At 47.9% G+C, this 19,863-nt stretch overlaps 1 protein-coding gene across 1 annotated transcript in view; it reads right to left on the bottom strand.

Annotated features, from left to right (window-relative positions):
- The window catches only part of Arnt2 (aryl-hydrocarbon receptor nuclear translocator 2), a 149,500-nt gene extending 130,369 nt beyond the window's left edge, over positions 1-19,131 (bottom strand). The window contains exon 1 of the mRNA XM_013512638.1: positions 19,077-19,131. Within this exon, the coding sequence (XP_013368092.1) occupies positions 19,077-19,089 (13 nt within the window). The 5' untranslated portion in view covers positions 19,090-19,131. The remainder of the gene's footprint in view (positions 1-19,076) is intronic.
- Between the last annotated feature and the right edge of the window lie 732 nt (positions 19,132-19,863).

Genomic DNA, 19,863 nt, shown 5'->3' with positions numbered 1-19,863 from the left:
TGGGTTCTTAAAACATAACTTCTGAAAAATTTTAAGGCACAGAAAACAATGAAAATTTATATAAATTTCTACCTTAAGAAATAAAACATTACCTACACAAGGAAAGCCATGAAAGGAACCCATATTGTATTTTAAATGTCTTTTATAAACTACATATGGATCTGTTTTTTCAAAAATCTAATTTGACGATCTGTGCTTCCTATCCCAGAAAAATTAGTCCATTACATTGGGACTACTTATAAATCCAAATTTATTTCTACCTCTTCTTTTTTGCTCTTTGTCCCAGTTCTTGTTTTTCCTTTCTTTGTTATGTTGCATTGGGAGGGGGCCACTATGGTCTCACTCCGTTTGTTGCTCTACCATTTGGAAGTTATTTACTGTATGCATCAATTACTATTCTAAGATGTTATTACCCATTCATAGCAACCTTTAGTAGCTCTGAAGGGTGCAGCTTCCTGATCAGCCCACACAGTGTGTGCTGCTATTATTACTCATAGCCAAAGTGCACCTATATTCATCTTTGTGCTCAGTTTTCTTTACTTGAACTTCCTTCTTCATCTGGCCACTTCCATGGGGATCAATGACCATCTTCTAAAGTAGACCTTTGGACATCCCTTTAATGCGGTCCTAATTCTCTTGATTTGCTTCTCTGAAAATGTTTTTTCCCTGTCACTCCTCAAAGGTAAATTCTTTGCAGAAATTCCTTTCAGCTAGGCTGTCATCTTCCAGCTGCGCTGTCAGGCTGGGAAGTTGTTCATCTGTCTCAATGCCGTTAGGTGATCAGTCTTGCTTTGGATTTTAGGCTTTTCTCTCCATCATTGGTGTACCCCGTCCCATTTAAGTTTGGATGTTTTTCTTTAATGTCTCTTGTTTAGGATTTATTGTAGCTGCTGAATCTCAGTCAGTGACTTCGAAGCTTTTCTTCCTCAAACACTGCCCACCCCAAGCTCCCTTCGATCTGGTGTCTGGTCACAATTCTGTCTTGCTGCCTCTCAATCACTCTTTCCTGTTTTCTGCCTCTGTCTCTCAGCTGAGTCCTCTGTTATTCTTTCACTCTGCCTTCTGAGTGGTCAAGTCTCAACTCACTTGTTCAGTAGCTGTCTAACTCACGTGTCTAACTGATTTAATTTGTTCTCAATGCTGTGGGTCCCTGCAGCCCACGTGGCTACCTGCGGTTGGACCCAGGGGCCCGCGGTAAACCTCACACCAGGAGCCAGAGTTAACAGAAGACCAGCGCTTCAGTCTAGTTTTCCTGAGCTGTGTGAGGCCCACAGTGCCATGGCAACACGAGAGGAAAGGTACGCCTTCTCCAAAGCAGAATCTGGAAGAGATGAGGTGGGTGTCCTCTAACAAGAGAAAGCGAAGTGACAAGATGGCTTCACACTGAACCATCATCAGAGAGCTCATCTCAGCTGTAGCATGTCATTTGTGCATTGTTTCAAAACCACTGAGTTATAGGTTAGAAATAACCTTTTTTGTACCATTTTTCTTCCTGGTACTGGAGATCAATCCACGTCCTTCACACTGAGCTATTTCCCCAGGCAATTTTAAACTTAAATTTTTTAAAATTTTGAGACAGGGCCATGATAAATCTCTAAATTGCCCAAACCACTGAAAACTCAGGTCCTCCTGCCTCAGCCTCCCAGAGAGCTAGGATTAGAGGTGTGCCCCACCATGCCCGGCTCCATGGGATACTTTATCACATTATTATTAGTATTATTATTATTTTCACAAATGTTAACAGTATCGCAGCTTTCTTTCTAAATGCCTTGGCCTGATAAACCATTGCAAATGCTTTTTTTTTTTAATCAAATCACTTTTTCGAAGGCATAAGCAGTAGCACTTAATGACATAGGCTGGGTTTTGTTGTTTATCCCAATTACAGGATCTTTATCTCTTAGAATAAAAGTCAGTCTCAGTGCTGCTTTTAAAAACCATTTTCCCAGTCGAAAACAATATGGAAATAAGATTTCACCTCCCCTTTCTCCCAACACCTGCTAAGGTCAGCAAAGAGCTCCACTGCCTGATGCGAATAAAGCCAGGCCTGGGGAAAGAGGTTGGACGAGCGCTTTCTTCAAAGCTGGACTCTCAGAAGTAATCAAGGGCCTCAGAGGAGGAATGAGAGGAGAGTTCGGAGAGGGAGGTCACCCCAGGAAGCCCTGCTGACAGAGCTGAGGACTCTCTCTAGAAAGAATTTACTTTCTAAAATGATTCAACTCTGAAAGTCAGACTTTCTAGGTTGAAAGGCCCACTGAGTACCCAGTGTAACAAGGACAAGGGGACGGGAACAGAGAGGCTGCGAGGCACAGAAGGTCCTAGTGCTGGGGTGGGGGCATCTCCTGAGGGAAGGGTTCGATGGCCCCCAACCTCCACCAGAAACAGGAGATGCGCGGGCAGAAGGACACACTCAGCACACCCAGGGGCGCCAGTCTGCAGCCTGGGGTCCACAGCCACCTGGCAACTGGGCAGAGCAGGGCAACACAAAGATAACTTTAGATGGGGAAGATGCATAACATACTTCTCCACGCACAATCTTAGGCCGTTTCTTCAACGTACTCCAGCAAAGTGAGAGTAAACTGAGAAAGCGGAAGCACAGGATCCAGGCTGCCTTCGGATGGAGCCTGAGTCCAGGGCCACTCTTGTGAGAGTGGGGACGTAAAGTCAAGGGGTGAGCCCTGCGCCACAGGTTTGGGATCCACAGATCTCAACCCAAGCAGGTGGGCAGAGGCTCTGATCACGCATTTGCTGCCAAATGGGCCTTGGACCACTCTAAAACCACACAGGAGGAGGCACAGTTCGACAGCCAAAGCCCAGCCTGGGGAAGGCGGCACCACCCGAAAGTTCCTCTGACTCACCACCAGACTGGACAGTGAAGGGTTCAGATGTCTGCAGTGTCTATGACAGCTGAGGGCTGGGCCTTTAGTTATCGAAAGTTGGAAAATTTTCCCCGGATATTTGAACCACAGTGAGAGGCAAATAAGTGTTTTTCTTTACCTTCTCTTTTTTGTTTTCTTCTACTGGAAATTGAACCCAGGGCCTTCACGCTTAGCCACAGCTCCCCACCCCAGGTTAATTCTGAAGGGTCTAAGTCACTAAATAGCCCTGGGTGAGCTCAATCATGAGATTCTCCTGCCTCAGCCTCCCACAGCACGGGGATCAGAGACCTGTGCCACCACACCCAGCTTATCTTCTCTTTACAACATAAAGCATCTGTGATTGAAGACGATCAAAGCCACTCCCATGTAGCATGAAGCATTCATTCTTGACTCTTGTTACAGAGCAATGAACATTTGCCCCGTCCTCACTAAGCACCTGGCACTGCCTACGAATCTTACGTGTTCATCTTATTTAATTCTCACATCACTTCAACTGTGGCTTCCCCAGGGAAGGAGGGTACTGACTTTGTTCTTTTACTATTATACAGACATGGAAAGTGAGGTCCAGAAAGGTCATGGTAGCTGCCCCAATGGCAGAAACAGATTCTGTCCCAGGAGTGTGACAGTCTCACCATCCCAAGTCACTGGTTGTGCCTGGGCATGTGAGTCACTGCTACAGTGGATTCTTCCTGTGTCAGTAATCTGTATTCACATGCATGCAATACATCTTCATATTTACATATGCCTGCATCAGACTTGTTCAACTAAGAAGGCAACACGACGGAAGCAGAGTTCAGAGAAAGATCCAGAATGTGCTCTCTAGTGCAAGAATGAAAAGACTGAGAAAGAGGGGTGAACGGGGTTGGGTGGGGCAGCAGGCACTCTCCACACACAGATGCATTTGGTTATCATCTCCTCCAGGCTCCCCCTACTCAACCTCTAATCATAAGACCCTCCAGTGAGAGCTCAACCCTGATTCCACAGCAGAGCATCCCAAGTTATCATCTATGTTTACCTCCCTGAAACCTCCCAAATTCCCTGTGTCTACTCACCTTTTTCTCTTGGGACCTCTTAGGAGCACATCACATCCGAGATGCTTTTGTGCCCAACCCTTTACGTTACAGAAGAAAAAATGAAGCCCAGAGAGGAAACAAGGGTGTCCAGCAGCACAAGGCCAGACCACCCCAACTCAGCCACTGCCAGGATGAGGCACACAGGGCAGCTGACACATGCCTGACACTCTGGTTCACATCTCCCCCAACTGTCCAGGGAAGCCAGAGGGATGGTTAAGAGAAGGCATACTTAGGACCAGGAAATAGGTTCCAAGCCTCAGTCCACTATCTGCCTCCATTTCTTCACCTGTGAAATGGGCTGATGAGCCCAGCCATCCTGTAGATGCATGAGCTCATGATCACTGAAGCCTGGAGCCAAGTGACAAGAGAGTGGCTGTTGATTTTTTTTGTTTTTGTTTTCGTTTTTGTTTCATGGTGCTAGGGATCAAACCCAGGGCCCTGGGCATGCAAGGCAGGAGCTTTATCACTGAGCCACATCCCCAGCCCAGTGGCTATTGTTATGGTTTAGATGGAAAAGTTTCGTGGGTTCTGAGGTAAAGCTTTTGGAGGGTAACTGAATAGGAGGGTCTCGCCACATCAGTGAATTAATCCATTGGTGAGATCACGATCTGATGGCATTATCAGGAGGTGATGAAAATTTAGGATTAGGGTCTAATTGAAAGGAGTGGATCATGAGGTATGACCTTGGGGACTACATCTTGTCCCTCTCAGGCTCTTTCTCCAATAGTCAGCTTCCTGGCTACCATGAGGGGAACAGCTTTCCTCCACCCCACCCTTCTGCCATGACGTTCCTGCCTCAACACACACCCAAGCAATGGGATGATTACCATGGACTGAAGCCTCTGCAACCATGAGCCCAAGTAAACCTTTCTGCCTTTCAGTTGATTTTCTCAGGAATTCCATCACAGGGATGCAAAGTGGACTTCCACTGTGCAGGCCAACCTGGCCGAGGGCCGCCTGCCCACTGCATCTGCAGTGTGGTTCTGCACCAAGGCAGCAGCATCACCTTGGGATGTGTTAGAAACACAAGTCCCACACACCTCCACTGGCCAACTAGGGAAGTCTGTGGTGAGGCAGCTGTGTTAACTCTCGCCGGGTCTGTGTTTACAAGCCCTCTTAACGATCTAAGCACAGTCAAATTTGAGAATCCCTGGTGCACCTGCTACACGTGCCACCTAGAGGCGTCAGACCTCACAGATCCCACATCCTGCAAAAGGGTTTGCTCCCAATCTTGAGCTCTTGGTGGGAGCCTGGGGAGAAGCCATACTCTGGGAAATGGTAAATGCGGGAAGGCACTGCTGGTCCTTCTTTATAGCCCATCAACCTCTTAGAATAATTAAAGGCACAGTTCATAAACTGGATGAATGAGAACAAATAAAACTTAAATCAAAAGGCACATGTCCCAATTCCTAGTCTTCTCACAAGTGTTAAAAAAAAAACTTGCTGGTCCAGACCCAGCCAAGGTACAGCAGGCCCAGTGTGGAGAGGGAGGGAGGAGGGGCACCAAGTGGCCTCAAAAGCCAGTGCCAGGTGTGAGGGCAGGCCTGGGGCACCAACAGAGGAGCTGTGGTGGCCAGACCCCACCCTGGTCTGTCCAGGGCATGAAAGGGACACTGCCTCAGTGACAGGACACTGCCATCTGCCTGTGAGGACAGTGAGCAGGAGAGGGGGCCAGGGTACTGCTCTCTGGACTGGCCAGAGCTGCCAGGACAGAAGGCCCACCCAGCAGACAAAAAAGACCTCACAACCTCACAGCAAACCAAGCAGCAGGGCAAAGGGCTACATCAAGGCTGTGGGTGCCCTTCTTTCCAGGACTATGAGGAGCAAAGCAGGGACAACAGCTAGCCCACACACCTCCCTCATGTCTTTTTTGATGAAGCAGAGTAAAATTGTTTTTGAAAGCAACTTAAAGGAAGTAGTAAATTAACTTCCTAAAATAAATGCAAATTCACATCTAAACCTGGGTACACACCAGCAACTAAGAAGGGGACAAATCACATGGTAATTACTGTTTGAATGAAGATCCAATTGTTAATTGCAGTGTGTTCCAGGCATTCCACATGAGCAACTTACCTGAAAAGCTTTTCAATTTGTATGTCAGGAAAGTTGGTAATTAAACACTTCAACTCCCCACTGACTTTATTAGAGATATGATAATCTTTCACAGTTGGCTTATAATTATTTTATTTGTCAAATGAAATTGATATTTGGTTTGGGAAAGAGCTAACACTATAGTCTTTTTTTAAAAATGCCTTGGAACCTGTATTCCACAAGAAGCATGTGGTCTAGCCTACACACTGTCTACATTACGTGAAGAAGAGCTCTTCTAGGATGCAAGACTGACATTTTAAACCACTGGTGAATTATCTTTCCTTAGCCTGATCTATACACAACCTCGATGTCACCCACGAAGAGATTTGCTTTTAAATGACTTTTAAAAGCAATGATGTGCTACAACAGCAGTTTGCGATATTCCTGCTTTTAAAAAATTAAATTTTATCTTTAAAAAAACAAAACCTATTGTAATTGTGAGCCAAACTCAAGCAAAACCAAAATGAGGGACATTCTTCAAAGTAAGTGTACTTGGTAGAAACACTAAGGCCATGAAAGACAAACCTCAGACAAAGACTGAGAAATTATTCCAGAATTAAAGGAGATATCACAACTTAATGTGTTATGTAGTGTTAGATTAAAGCCAGGACCAGAAAATAACTTTTTTGTTAGGAGGAACAACTAGTGAAATATGATTAAAGTCTCTGGGATAGACAGTGCTTTATATTCACTCCAACTTCTTGGTTTTGGCCACACATTGTAGAAGAATGCCTTAATTCTTAAGAAGTACACACTGAAGGGTTTACAGTACAAGTGCACCGTATCTTCTGTTATTCTCAGATGGTAAAGAACTGGACAGAAGCTGATTCAGTGCAGTGAACTGTGAACATTAACAGGAGATCTGGAGAGCATGCAGGGGTTCTCTGTACTTTCCCACAACTTCTCTGTAGGCCTGAATTTATGTCAGCACGAAAAGTTACGAAAAACTTTGGACACCCATGGTGGACACCTCTCTTCCCATTGCCTCAGGATCTGGGGAACTTGGAGAGCAATTCACTCATGAATTTAATAAGCACAGTTGGGAAGGTGTGGAGGACAGTGCAGAGAGGGGGAAAGTTCTGAATCTAAGGGTAAAGGGAGCAACTCTGACAAATTCCCATCTCTGAACTCAAGGTGCTTTCCTCTCCCTGCACCCAAGACACACAGCCTCCCGACCCATCAACACAGCCCTAACACCCAGACTTCCACACCCAGGGTTCTCCACAGAGGGGGTGTATTTGTCAGCTTTCCCACTGCTAAGACAAAACACCCAACACCCACAACTGAAAAGAGGACAAGTTTAGGTTCAGGGGATTTAGTCCATGATTGCCTGGCTCCAATGCAGAAACATGGTAGAGGGGCATGATGGAACCAAGCAGCTCACCTCATGGCAGCCAGGAAGCAGAGACAGGGGAACCAGGGAGGAAGATCCATCCTCTAAAGGCCTGCTGCGTGACACACCTCTCCCACCAAGCCCCACCTCCTAACAGGGCATTCAGCTGTGAACTCATCAATGCACTAATCCACCGATGAGTATTGCACCCCATAACACAATCGCATTCCCAAAGCCCCACCTCTGGACAGATGAGACTCTGGAGGACATTCTAGCTCTAAACCATAACAGGGGAATAGTACCCTTTTATCGGCCCAGCAGCTGGGCTGCGTCAGGAGCCTGGCCACTCCTGCCTCATCTCCTGCATCTGGCCATCACTATTCTGTTAGTTCTGCTTTTCTTCCTATACATCTCAGGCTCCGTTTACTTCTCTTCACATCCCCCTGGGCCAGGCCTTCACGTTTCCTCACCTAGATGCCCAGAGCACATTTCCCCTCTGGACCTGCTCACGGCCACCAGGTAGTATCCTCTTCTCAACAGCCAGAGAAATCTTTTCAAAATGCACCTCTGATCACAACATGCCCTACCCACACACACTTCAACAGTTTCCTGTTGCATTTGTAAACAAGGACTCCTTCCCTCTTAGTACTTATTTTAATGACATCCTCATGCACGTGATTATTTAATAAACAGCTGACTTTAATACCACGCAGTAAAGCTTCATGAAAGCAGAAACCATGCCTGGGTTTGCACACCACTGTGAGCACACAGTTGGCATTCAATTAATATTTGTTTAATTAGGTGGATAGGCAATTAAAATAATTAATGTCTGGGTTGGGCCAATGAATGAAGAGTGGTGCCATTCACTGCCCAAGGGGAACTAGGAGTACAAATAAAGGGAAAAATGAAAGAACTGCAGAATCTGTGGGATCCACAGACCCAGCAAGGAGCTGCTGGTTGCAACGCTGAGGAAAAGGCACACACTCAGACTGGGCTGCCTGCCCAAGCATGCTCCTGAGCTGCCCCTCCAGGCCTCAGGAAAGGACCACAACCCCTCTGCTCACAGAAGAGCTGCACTATTCGCATACATTTACATAAACGGTCCCAGCCCTGCTGTGCTGGGGGTTGGCTGAACACACACCACATGTAGCCAGCCTGTTTTATCTGCACCGTACTATCCCCTAGCACCAAGTACAGTACCCGTCATCGTGCAGGGAATAGGAGCTGTGCTCCAGGAGAGCGGCTGAACGGAACTGGACATTTTCTGGTGTGAAATGTTTCTGAAAAAACAGAGAACACAGCTGTGGTCCTTGATCACATCCATTCATTTTATTCTTTGGGGGACTTGGAACCCATCAGGCATATCAAATTATGGCAAATGATTCCAGACTATGCCTCATTTCAAACTGCTGATGTGATAGAAACATCAATGCTGTTCTAAAAATAAAAGAAAAACTTCTTGCAGTTTTGTTACTTTGCATTTAAATTGACATCAAGATTTCATAATAACCTCCAAAGCATCACCCTGCTCTTAACACTATCATGCTTTCTTGACATGTTTTATGGGCCATCCCCTTTGTCCTTGGGGGCCATATGCCCTGATGGACCCCTGAGTTCTTTTTCAGTGGCCACTGTCCCAAGACCTAGAAGAAGTTTTGTCCCCATAGATCAGCACTTATCAACCTCAGCTCGGTGCATGTGGGGCTAGATGACTGTTGGGAGGGACTGCCTTAGGCACCATGGTATGCCTAGCTGCACCCCCACCTCTGTTCACAGAGGTCAGCAGCCCGCCATCCCCAGGGCTGTGATGACTATAAACATCTCCTGACACTGCAAATGTCCCTGCTGAGAAGCACCCCATGGACACCGGCGACCCCCAGCCCAGGTCTCACATGCCCTGCACCCAACCTGGAGAGCTACTCAAGTAAGAGGATGCTGTCCTATGAAGGAAACAGCTGGGGTGCCAGTTAACCTCAGTCTTCCTACGGGGTGCCTGAAAGCCTGGCATTGAGGGCATCTACCAAAGTCTACATGGCCAACCACAGACATTCCCACCTCCTTTTGATCCCAAACAATTTCACTGGCTCTTTTCCTTAGCTGCTCAGGGAGATTCAAAGGTCCAGCCAAGAACAGAGTAAACGCTGCCTGACTTACCAGGCAGGGAGGCCTTAAGGACAAGTGGTCACTGCAGGGTCCCGCAGGGCATTGCTGGGGGGGTGGGCATCTTTACCTTTGGCCCCACCTGTTCCCTCAGCCACCAGCAAGGCCCATGGCCTTTCAGTCTCTCTGAGGCCTGGATCTCCAGGAGCTGGTTTTCAGCTCAGGCACAATGTCATCAACACCTCCTAAATTTGTGTGGGATGCAGGAGCGACCACCAGACCTGGCTGAAGGCACAAAACACAGGAACAGGCCTGCAGAGGAGCCCCGTGTGAGCTGTGCCTGGCTCTTCACACACAGAGGGACTTCGGGGGAGTCTTGGGACCACTCTGGGTCTCTCGTTTCACCTCTATGGACAGCAAGGTGAAGTGGAAACAGATAAAACCATCTGACGTTCAACTGCACTTCTAAGGAGATGTTCTAAGGAAAAGATCGCAGACTCATTCATATACAGGGGTGTTCACTACACTATTGTGTACAGTTCTGGCAAATGGGAAAGCACACTGAGTATTACATGCCAAAATACAAGGCTGAATTAATGAATTATGACACAGTCACAAAACGGCCACTGTGCTTCTTGAAAATGAGCACCCTTGAAATGGCACACCATCAAGGAGAAAGGGTATGATGATTTGGATCTAAAATGTCCCCCAAACTCTCACATTTTGGGTGCTTTCATCATGGGGGCACTATACTCATCAATAAACTGGTCCACTGATGGTGAGGTCATAGCTGAACACACTGTTAAGAGCTAGGGTCTGGCTGGAGCTGGTCACTGGGGTGTGACCTGGAAGGTGTGCTCCTGCCCCAGTTGCTTCCTGGCGGCCACAGGTGAGCAACTTTGCCCTACCATGCTATTTCTGCCTTGTAGCTGGCCAACCACACACAGATTCAATCCCCTAAAACTGAGCCAAAATAAACCTCTCCTCCTTTACATTGTGGCTGTCAGGTATTTTCTCGCGGCAACAGAAAAGTAACTAATACAAAGAGTAATAAGAAATGTTTGGAACAATTCTAAAGTGTATACACATATGTGTTACATATACAACACACACAATATATACACATGTGTATACATGCACACATACATTCACATATAGTACTTAGGAAAAAATCTGTAAGAACATAGTGCAAGTGATCATTGTGGGGAGTGAAACTCTTAGAGCTTTTGTGTATTTTCCATACTTTTACATCAGTGAGCAACTATGCTGTATTCAAAGAGAAAGCTGACACAGAGAAGAAAGCTCCCAGCCCGCAGCAGGGATGCAAGGGCCCGGCTCTGCCTGGGCTGCTCTTGCAATACAACCAAAACCGTAGAAGACTCCCGTGTTTCCAAGCAACAAGCAACATACAACATACAAAAGCAAGAACTTGCAAATATTTTGGCATTTCTGTAGATTTGCCTGAAAAGTGGTCAAATTGTATAGTCTTGGCAGCCGCCAAGCCTGTGCTTCTCAGCAGAGGGCCTCTGCTTACAGTTCTAGAGCCGGCACATTGAAGCAGGGACACTGGATGTGCCCTCTGGCCTTGCTGCTCCCTTCCTGAGTCCCAAGCCAACCGCTGGACCCAAAGCCAGCCTGGCATCTCACATCTATCACTGCAGGCAACTGGGCAGCCACCATGGAGGTCCCCTCCTTACAGGACCCTGAGGATGTTAACAAGGAACCTTCCATTATGACCAGCCTCGAAGGATTGCCCGTCTGGCCACCCTCCTCCCAGGAGAGTTACAAGGCTCCTCTACCTTACTACACAGTTTAGGGGAACTGGCTTAAGTAGGGATTGTCCTGGTGGAATTTTCAGATCAAAAATCACAAAAGAAAGAAAAATCACGCTCTAAACAAGACAGCACGGATCTAATCAGTTGCAGAGATCCACAAATACAGGGTTTATGTTTTCTTTTTTCAACACAGATATTTAACTGCATATAAAAATGCAAGACATCCATAGATTCACTCATTGACAAAACCTCACTGTGTGTCCACTGTATGGAAGTGACACAGCAGGGCCTGGGCTGCCACAGTGACAGTACTCACCCTGCCTTCTTGGGCTTCCATTCAGACAGAGATCCCGGGGTCCCCCAACAGTACAGAGTCCACGTCTTAGCCCAGGAGGGCAGAAGTGCTACAAAGGCCAAGCCCAGCCCAACGGGAGGCAGTACAGGCACACTCTACCTGGATAAAGGCATCAGAAAGTTTCCCTGACACAGGAAGCGTTCACACGGAATCCAGGACAAAAAAGAAGTGGAAAGGATGGTGGTAAGGTGTGAGGAGCAGCAGGGTGGGAAGGAATGATGGGAGCCATTCACCATCCCAAGAAGATGGACAGCAGAAGCCCTCAGTGGAACACAGTAAGATGAGAAAGGGAAACCTGTATGGAACCAAGATTCTGTGTGGTAAACTAGCCTGACAGCTGAGCTGCTCCATCGCAGGCCCCCAGCCTCAGTGGGAACATCCCATGGCCTCACCAGTCCACATGGTCCACAACAGGGCCACTCAAACACTGGGAGCAACTCCACCTCTTCGACATGCCCTTCCCATATCCTAGGCCAGACAGAGATCACGTGTGTATGTATGAAAACTCATGAATTCATGGCCCTGGCAAGATGCAGAATCATCTCCTCAGGACCTTGTTTCTTTGTGAATCTCAGTAAGAACAGGTAATAAAACAGTACATGGAGGCACTGCTTGGGAGCTAAGATGTTTAGTCCACAGGCTGTATGTGCTGTAACCTAACTCACCCCCAAAATTACATATAGTGAAAGGCTGTCCAACACCCCTCTTCAGTTAGGTCCTCAACCCACATTACTGGCTATATATTGCCCAGCCTCCTGACAGTGCCCCTTGCATGTCTCATGGGCACCTCCACACAACTGACCAATACTGAAGCCTCCAGCTGGCCACTTGGACCTCCAAACCTCCCACCGCCTCCACACTCTTGTGTCAGGACACCTCTCCTAACATTTCACCAGTCAGGATGGCTCTGCCTGGGTAGCCCTGGCCAACTGCAAGATGAACTAGGACCAGGAAGAGCCCAGGAGTCATTCAGCAGGACGCCCCTGCCCTGTGCACATCTCTGCTCCAACTGCCTTGATCCCCTACAATGACACCACCTCTGCACCATCCAGCTGGCACCCACAGCAGCCAGGGGGCATCTAAGCACACACCAGTCTCTTTATCCCTGGCTCAAAACCCTCGGATAGGTTCCCACCACCTTTAGAATCAGAGTGCAACCCTGGACCCAAGATCCATGGCCGTGGTACACCAGCCTCTGCCACATCTCTGGCTTCTCACCCATGCCCTTGCGGGCTGTCTCTGGCCATGCTGCCCTCTCTGGCTCTCCAAACCTGCTGTCCAGGGCTTCCCCAGGCCCTGCCCTCCACTCCTTAGAGCATCGCTTAAAAGTCACCTCCTCCAAAAGACCATATGACTTCACATGGCCTTTGCCAGTCCCCCCACCTAAATGAAGTCCCCCGGCTACTTTATCTCAGGGGATCATTTCTTCATATCATTAATGCATTTTATAACTACCACACCTGTGTGATTCTTTTATGACAATATGGTGGCAAGATTGCATTTATTTAACCCCAGAACTCTGGTCAACACCAACCACATAGTAGTTGCCCAGTACTACTGGTCAACAGCAGCTTTATTTATAATTTCTAAAAGCTGAAAGCAACCAAGATGTACTTCAAGAGATAGATAAATAAACTGCGGCACATTCAAAGGATGGAATTTTTATTCAGCACAGGAAAAGAATGGGCTATCAAGGCATTAAAAGACAAGGAAGAGGGGCTGGGGATTTAGCTCAGCGGTACAGCACCTGCCTGGCAAGCACAAGGTCGTGAGTTTGATTCCTGGCACCAGACGCAAAACAACAACAAAAAAAAAGACAAGGAAGGAACTTAAATGCTTATTACTAAGGGAAAGGAGACAAGCTGAGAAACTGACATATTACACATTTCTGTATTGGTCCATTTTCTGTTGCCACAACATAGCACCTGAGATAATGTACTTATAATGAAGAGGGGGCTTACTGAGCTCACAGTTACCAAGGTTTAAGAGCCTGGCACAAGCACTGGCTTGGCTCTGGTAAGGGTCTCATGGCAGGCACCATCACAAAGGCAGGACTCATGAGAAAAAGAAAAAAAGGGCCACCCAGTGAGACAGGGAGCAAAAGAGTCAGGAGAGGGGCCAGGCTCCATCACAACACCCTGCATCCCCAGGACTTCCCATTAGAGCAAGAATGCAGCCCAGGAGAAAAGCATGGCTGCTCTTAAAGATCTGGTGTGGTAGTTTTGGGTTTTTGCAGTGGGAAACAATATAATACAGGACACATATTTTAGAAGATTATTTTATAATAGTCACCCAAAGAATCATATACAAAGAGGGCAGGAAATCTGTCCACACACTAAAGACCAAAACATCCATCTGAGGGCCTGGATCCCACAATAATGTCCTGCATGAGTTCAGCTGAAGACATAGAGCTCATAACAATGCCTCCCATCAGTCCAACTAGAGACCTAAAGCCCTTGACAATGCCTCATGCAGTCCTGTTTCATGGATCTGCGCTGGAAAGGCCCAAAGGTCAGTGGTGGAAACTAGCAAGTCTATGCCAGCAGGATGAAGGATCTGTGCTAGCAGGCTAAAGGATCTGTACTGGAGCCAGAAAGCAACGCTCAAAGTAAGAACCAGAGCTCCCCGAAAAGGTACCACAGCCATCCTCAGCAACAGTGAGGTCCCAAGCTCCTCAAATGGTAAGGAAAGCCAAGTTCCCATCAGGGAAGCCAAAGCAGCAAGCTTCTCCAGGAGACTGAGCAGTGCACCATCTTCACCTCCAGAGCCAGGAAGCAACGCTCAAAGAGAGGACCAGAGCTCCCCCAAAGAGAACCAAAGCCATTCTTAGTGATAACAAGGTCCCAAGCTCCTCAGAGGATGAGAACAGCTGAGTTCATCAGGAAAGCCAGCATGACAAGCTCCTCCAAGAGAACCAAAGCTCCTTACAGCTTCTAACAGCACCCAACAGCTTCTTAGCTCCCAACAGCCTCCCTTCTTGTTCTCCAGTTCTGCCTCTTATGCTGCTGGCAACAATCCTCAGGTAGGCCCCCACACCCAGCACCATGCTAGTTAAGTTCAGCTGGGTGTTACAAGTTGACCACCAGTTGTCAATCCAGCACATCTGGTCACCTCTCACCAGCAGACCCCACCCTAAAGGAGCCACCTCTTCTCAACATCACCACACTGGGGACATCTAAGGGACACGCTCAGACCAGCTCCAACCACAGCAGGCCCAGCTCTAGGATGTTCCGGGAAAGGCTAAACCATGGGGACAGTAAAAGGACCCGTGGTTGCCAAGGACTGGGGAGGGGAGGGATAAACAGACAGCACTACTCTGTACAATGTTAAGATGGGGGACATGTCCCATACATAGTCCAAACCCACAGAACGTACAACACCAAGAGTGACCCTAAAGGGAACTACAGACTTTGGAGGGGGAAGAGTCAGTGCAGGTTCAGCAAACATAAAAAGCAGGTCCCTCTGGTGGGCAGGTTGGTAAGGAGGGAGGCTGTGGGCACAGGGGGTGCATGGGTAAGCTGGGCATTGTTCTCACTTGCTGTGACCCTAAACTACTCTGAAAATAAAGCCTTTCCAAGAAGAAAAATCTCACACACGCACGCATACACACACAGAGGGGATTTAAAAACCTCTCTTTTTCAGATACCACTCCTTTCTCTTTTTCCTTTCTTCTTTCCCCCTTCTCCTGCTCCTTGTCTTCCTCCTCTTGATCCCCTCCCCAGCCCATTCCATCCCTTCTTCTCCTTCTTCCTTTCCTCCCTCTCTTGATGGTAGCCCAAGGGCCATCGGCTCATTACCAGATCCCCTGATACATGCCTAAAGGGCAAACTTTATAGTTTTCTTTACTTAAAAGAAGACCATGTGTTTCTTCGATATATTTCCTTAGTGTTTATTAATTTTACAGAATATTAGGTCTTACTGCATACAATCTACTTTGATCATATCTATCCCCCATTCCCTCCTTACACCCTCCTCCCTCCTTAGTCCCTTCCTCTTGAAACCATGTATTGTAGATGCAGGTGATCAGGCAGTAAAGTCAACTTTTTCTTAAAGCCAGTGTTCTACTGATTCCAAGACTTATATTTTATAACATCACTAAATTGAGGAGTGTTTCATAATAGACAGTATGTCAGCTTTGGGTTGGAGCTGTTTTTCCCTTAGAAGTACATAAACAATGGTGCCTTTGCAATAGATAAGTTCGTAGAGTCAATGAAGGACAATGTGTAGAGAAGTGTGTTAGGGTTCACTAGAGGAAATAAAATATATATGTTGTTGTACAAAGGATTTACTAGGTAAGTTCACAGGATCCTCTGGCACTCCACTGTGCAGATGGCCCTTCAGCATTCTTCCACCTCAGTCTCAGGGACTGGGACATCCAGACCAGCTGCACATGGAATTCAGCTTAGCTTCCCTACACACTGGCCCAAGGATCAAATCAAAGGTTGAAGGCCTGCAGCTCACTGTAGAGTCTGAGTCTGTTGTCTGAAACCTGAAGGATCTGCATTGGAAGGCTGAAAGGCCTGTGCTGGAAGCCTAAGGGAACTGGAAACAAACGTCGGAAGGCAATGGTGAAGCCTGGAGCTCCTCTGAAGAAAAAGGAAAGACTTCCCTCTTCCTTCCCTTTTTATTCCATCCAGGCTACAAGCCTATTGGTTTGTACCATTCACATCCAGGGTGAGACTTCCCTCCTCAGTCTGCAGCCTAAATGTCTATCATCCACATGCTTAGATAGAGCCACAGCTTAACTAATCTGCTAGGCGGTTCTTACTCAAGTCCAGTTGACACATCACAATTAGTAATCACAAGAATTTCAGCTGAATTCCACATTAAGCTGGTTTAGGTGCCCCATGCACACAGAATGCACCTCTCTAAAGCTCTAAATCTGCACCACATTCCTGGGTGCCCAGCTGGGTGCCCAAGAGCACCAAGGAGAACACTGCTTGACAGAAACCCATACTTCATAAATATGTCCCTCCCCACCCAAAGCACCAGCTCAGAATGATCCTTCCTAAAGTTGCTACAGGTCAAAATGTCTCTTTTCAAAAGACCCAGTTTTAGAAGCTACCTCCCTACAATGGCACCTCCAGTCCCTCCTATGGCACTATTCACACACTAGACAACATTTATCTCATTCTACCTTTTTCTTAGTTAGGCCACTTGTACCTCCTCTACTAGACTCCAAACTCCCTGAGGTCAAGGAACGTTTATCCTCATCTTCATGTTACTCTAACCTGCAGAAGGCTTGGCACGTCAAAGATAATTAATATCAGGTTGAACCATCGCAAACTTCTCTTCACCTAAAGTCATCTGCCCAGAGAATCTCCCTGTCTATATAATCAAAGTCCCAACTAAAATGCCAAAGAAACCTAGAGGAAGGAGAAAAGCATAACAATCAATTTGAAAAAAAAAAAAATTGTAAATTCTAAATCTCTTAAAATATATTTTTTATTTCTTTAAAATGTGCAAGCTTTATTAATTATTCTGCAAAAACTCACTTCAGAGACTGTACAGATGATGACACTGCCTAATGACTGCTGGTCTGAATTTGTACCTGACTCCATGCTTAAATCGCAAACTATCAAGATGGAACCACAGCTGGGAAACAGCTTCCTTTTAATGGTGCACATCAGCTGCAGACACTTTGGTGCACACAACGAACTCAACCTCCACTTTTGTGTAAACATTAGACATACTTAAATATTATCCCAAAAGGTACCAAAACAATAACACAACCCTAAAACTCTACTCTCTAGTTTAGAGGATGTATGTCATTGCTGATCAGAGATCATAGAGAAAAATCAGCTGGTGTAACAGTACTGGTGATCAATACAAGAACCCAGCAGCAGGAGGTGTCAGGGCCACAGAAACAGGAACTATACCCAGGACTACAGGGACAGGGACCCCAAAAAAACACCCAGGAGCCAAACCCTCCTTTCTCCAGGGACCTCTCCTCCACCGAGATACCTGCAGAATTGTAACTTAAATCCCAAACAGGACCCCTAGAAGAAACAGTCAGGGTCTGAACCTAGCTCGTGTCAACCGAGTGGCATGAGGGTGTGAAGCCGCCAGCCGCACCTGCCATCACAAGGCCTGCACTGCATCTACCATGCCGGGGTCACGGCAATGGCCTTGCAGTGGGCAGTGGGAGGAGGTACAGGTGGTGGGGTGTGGAAGGTGGACTTTGCACCTGAGCACAGAGAGCAACAGAAGTGAACCCTGGTGGCTCCAGTCCACTCAACGGTGTTTACCAAGCTCTCACTCTGTGCAAAGGGACAGCATCCGGGAGAAGCCAGGGGTTAGATAAAGAGGAGTGCAAAGAAATGCCATGTGACTTCTGCTCCTGCAGGCGGGCAGCTGCCTCCGGTGCTGTGTCTCCTGTGGCTATTAACTTCTCACAGAATCTGGAATCTCTCTTTGGTCAAATTTTTAGCCATATCCTTTAAGAATAAACACTGTCTCCCAAAGAAGTCATAGATTCTACTCTTGGGGGGCATGAACAACAAACACCACGTACATGCACACACCATCACAGGGGACGAGTGAAGGAAATCACGATGTAAATAACTGAAAAGCTTCATCTCAAGGAATTTGGAAAAAATTTTACCACGCTCAACAGAGAACACATCCAGATATCGTCTGTCAAGCTGGCCAGGTGTTACCAACCATGCACAGGATCCCTGCGCTACATCTGTGGATTCCTGGAACCCAGGCACAGGCATCGCTGGGCTCAGTGCCACCCCACAGCTGCCTCGTCTACTCCACACAGCTCAGGGAACATAACAGACAAAACAGTGTTCAGGGCTGACACAGTGGCACTGGAGTGTGTGAATCACCTCAGATTGTATTCCTTTACCCAATATAAACCTATATCAGACTCAACTATCTGCATTTAATGTCTTTTGCTTTTTCTAATTTCATTACATTTTAGTCCATCTATTTTCTATTGATTTCTAAGGAGTCGGATGGGCTGAAATTGCTTCAGAAGCAAAGCAAGCTGGCTGGCCATGCACTGAACCCATGTGTTCCACCAGTGTTTCTGACAGGGGACTCCTTGTCTGTCCCTTTTGGGCTCCCACCTCTCTCCCTAGGCCTCCTTCCTGGGGACTGCACAGGCTCTCTGGCTCCATCTCCAAGGGTGAGTCTTCCTAACCGCCTCCTTCAGCCATACCTCATATCTAACCAGCGCCAGGTCGGAACTCCTCCACCCTCAGCAGTGCCAGCCTTCCCTCACAATCAACCCACTGCTCAAGTCTGATTTCCCACCGTGCCCTGTGCAGCCTTGCTCCCTGCCTCCACTCCCACCTTCCCTCTTTTGGAGCTACCTAGAAGCAGCCAACAAACTAACCTTCCAGAAAACCTGGGATGGTGTGACTTCCCTCTTTAATACCACTGAGGACTCACTCTTAACGTTGGCTGAGAAAGTCCACAGTCCTTAGCTTGTGCTTCAAGCCCTGGCTCATCCACACAACTCACCTATCAGGTCCATCGGTTCCCTCTTTCATTCCAAGTGCACAACCACGCTCTGACCTCTGTCCATGCTTGGAGCAAGCACAGGTGGCTGGGCCTGCAGTTCCCCTTGCGCCTGAACCCTCTGGTTCCCTGAGGGACAGCTGAAGTGTCCAGCCCCAAAGTATCCCATGGCCACTTAGACGCAAGGGATCCTTCCCTCCTCGCTCTCCGATGACACTCTCCTCTGCTGGGCATGTGGCTGTTCACCTACTGCCTCCCTCTAGACACTGGGCTTTTCTCCCCTACCGGGACCTTCCAGCTGGCAGACCTCTAGATTGTCCCTCCTCACCTCTGCAAGAACCCAGCAACCCGCCCTGTCCTCAGCAGTCAAACGCGACCCCACGCCCGGACACCCTGCAGCAGCGGTGCCTGTGACAGGGAACTTTCCCAACTAGAACAGAATTTCCGGCCACACTTGCAAAGCAGGTGAGCATTCTCCCACTTCAGCATCAATCTCCATTTTCAATAATCTGCCCAACGGGCCCCCTTGGGACAGGCGGACCGAGAGCGCGAGCGATGGGTGGACAGGGCGGGACGGGATGCTCCTGCTCCCCAGGACAGGGGTGACAGTGGTGCGGGCGCAGGGGACCCGCGCGGGGAGAGCCCGATCCCACCCTGTTGATCCGGCCCCAAACTTTTTCCCTGCATTCGCCACGCCGGACCCACGGACATCCGGGCCCGGGAGGAGGCGCGCGGCGCGGGCGTCCAAGGTGGTGTCGGGGCCGCGGGGCCCGGCCCGGCCTCGGTTCCC

The sequence above is a fragment of the Chinchilla lanigera genome, unplaced genomic scaffold, assembly GCF_000276665.1.
Source record: "Chinchilla lanigera isolate Chin_1 unplaced genomic scaffold, ChiLan1.0 scaffold00015, whole genome shotgun sequence".
NCBI classification, from domain to species: domain Eukaryota; kingdom Metazoa; phylum Chordata; class Mammalia; order Rodentia; family Chinchillidae; genus Chinchilla; species Chinchilla lanigera.
The sequence above is the reverse complement of the archived record's forward strand: the minus strand, read 5'-3'. Positions and strand labels throughout refer to the sequence as shown.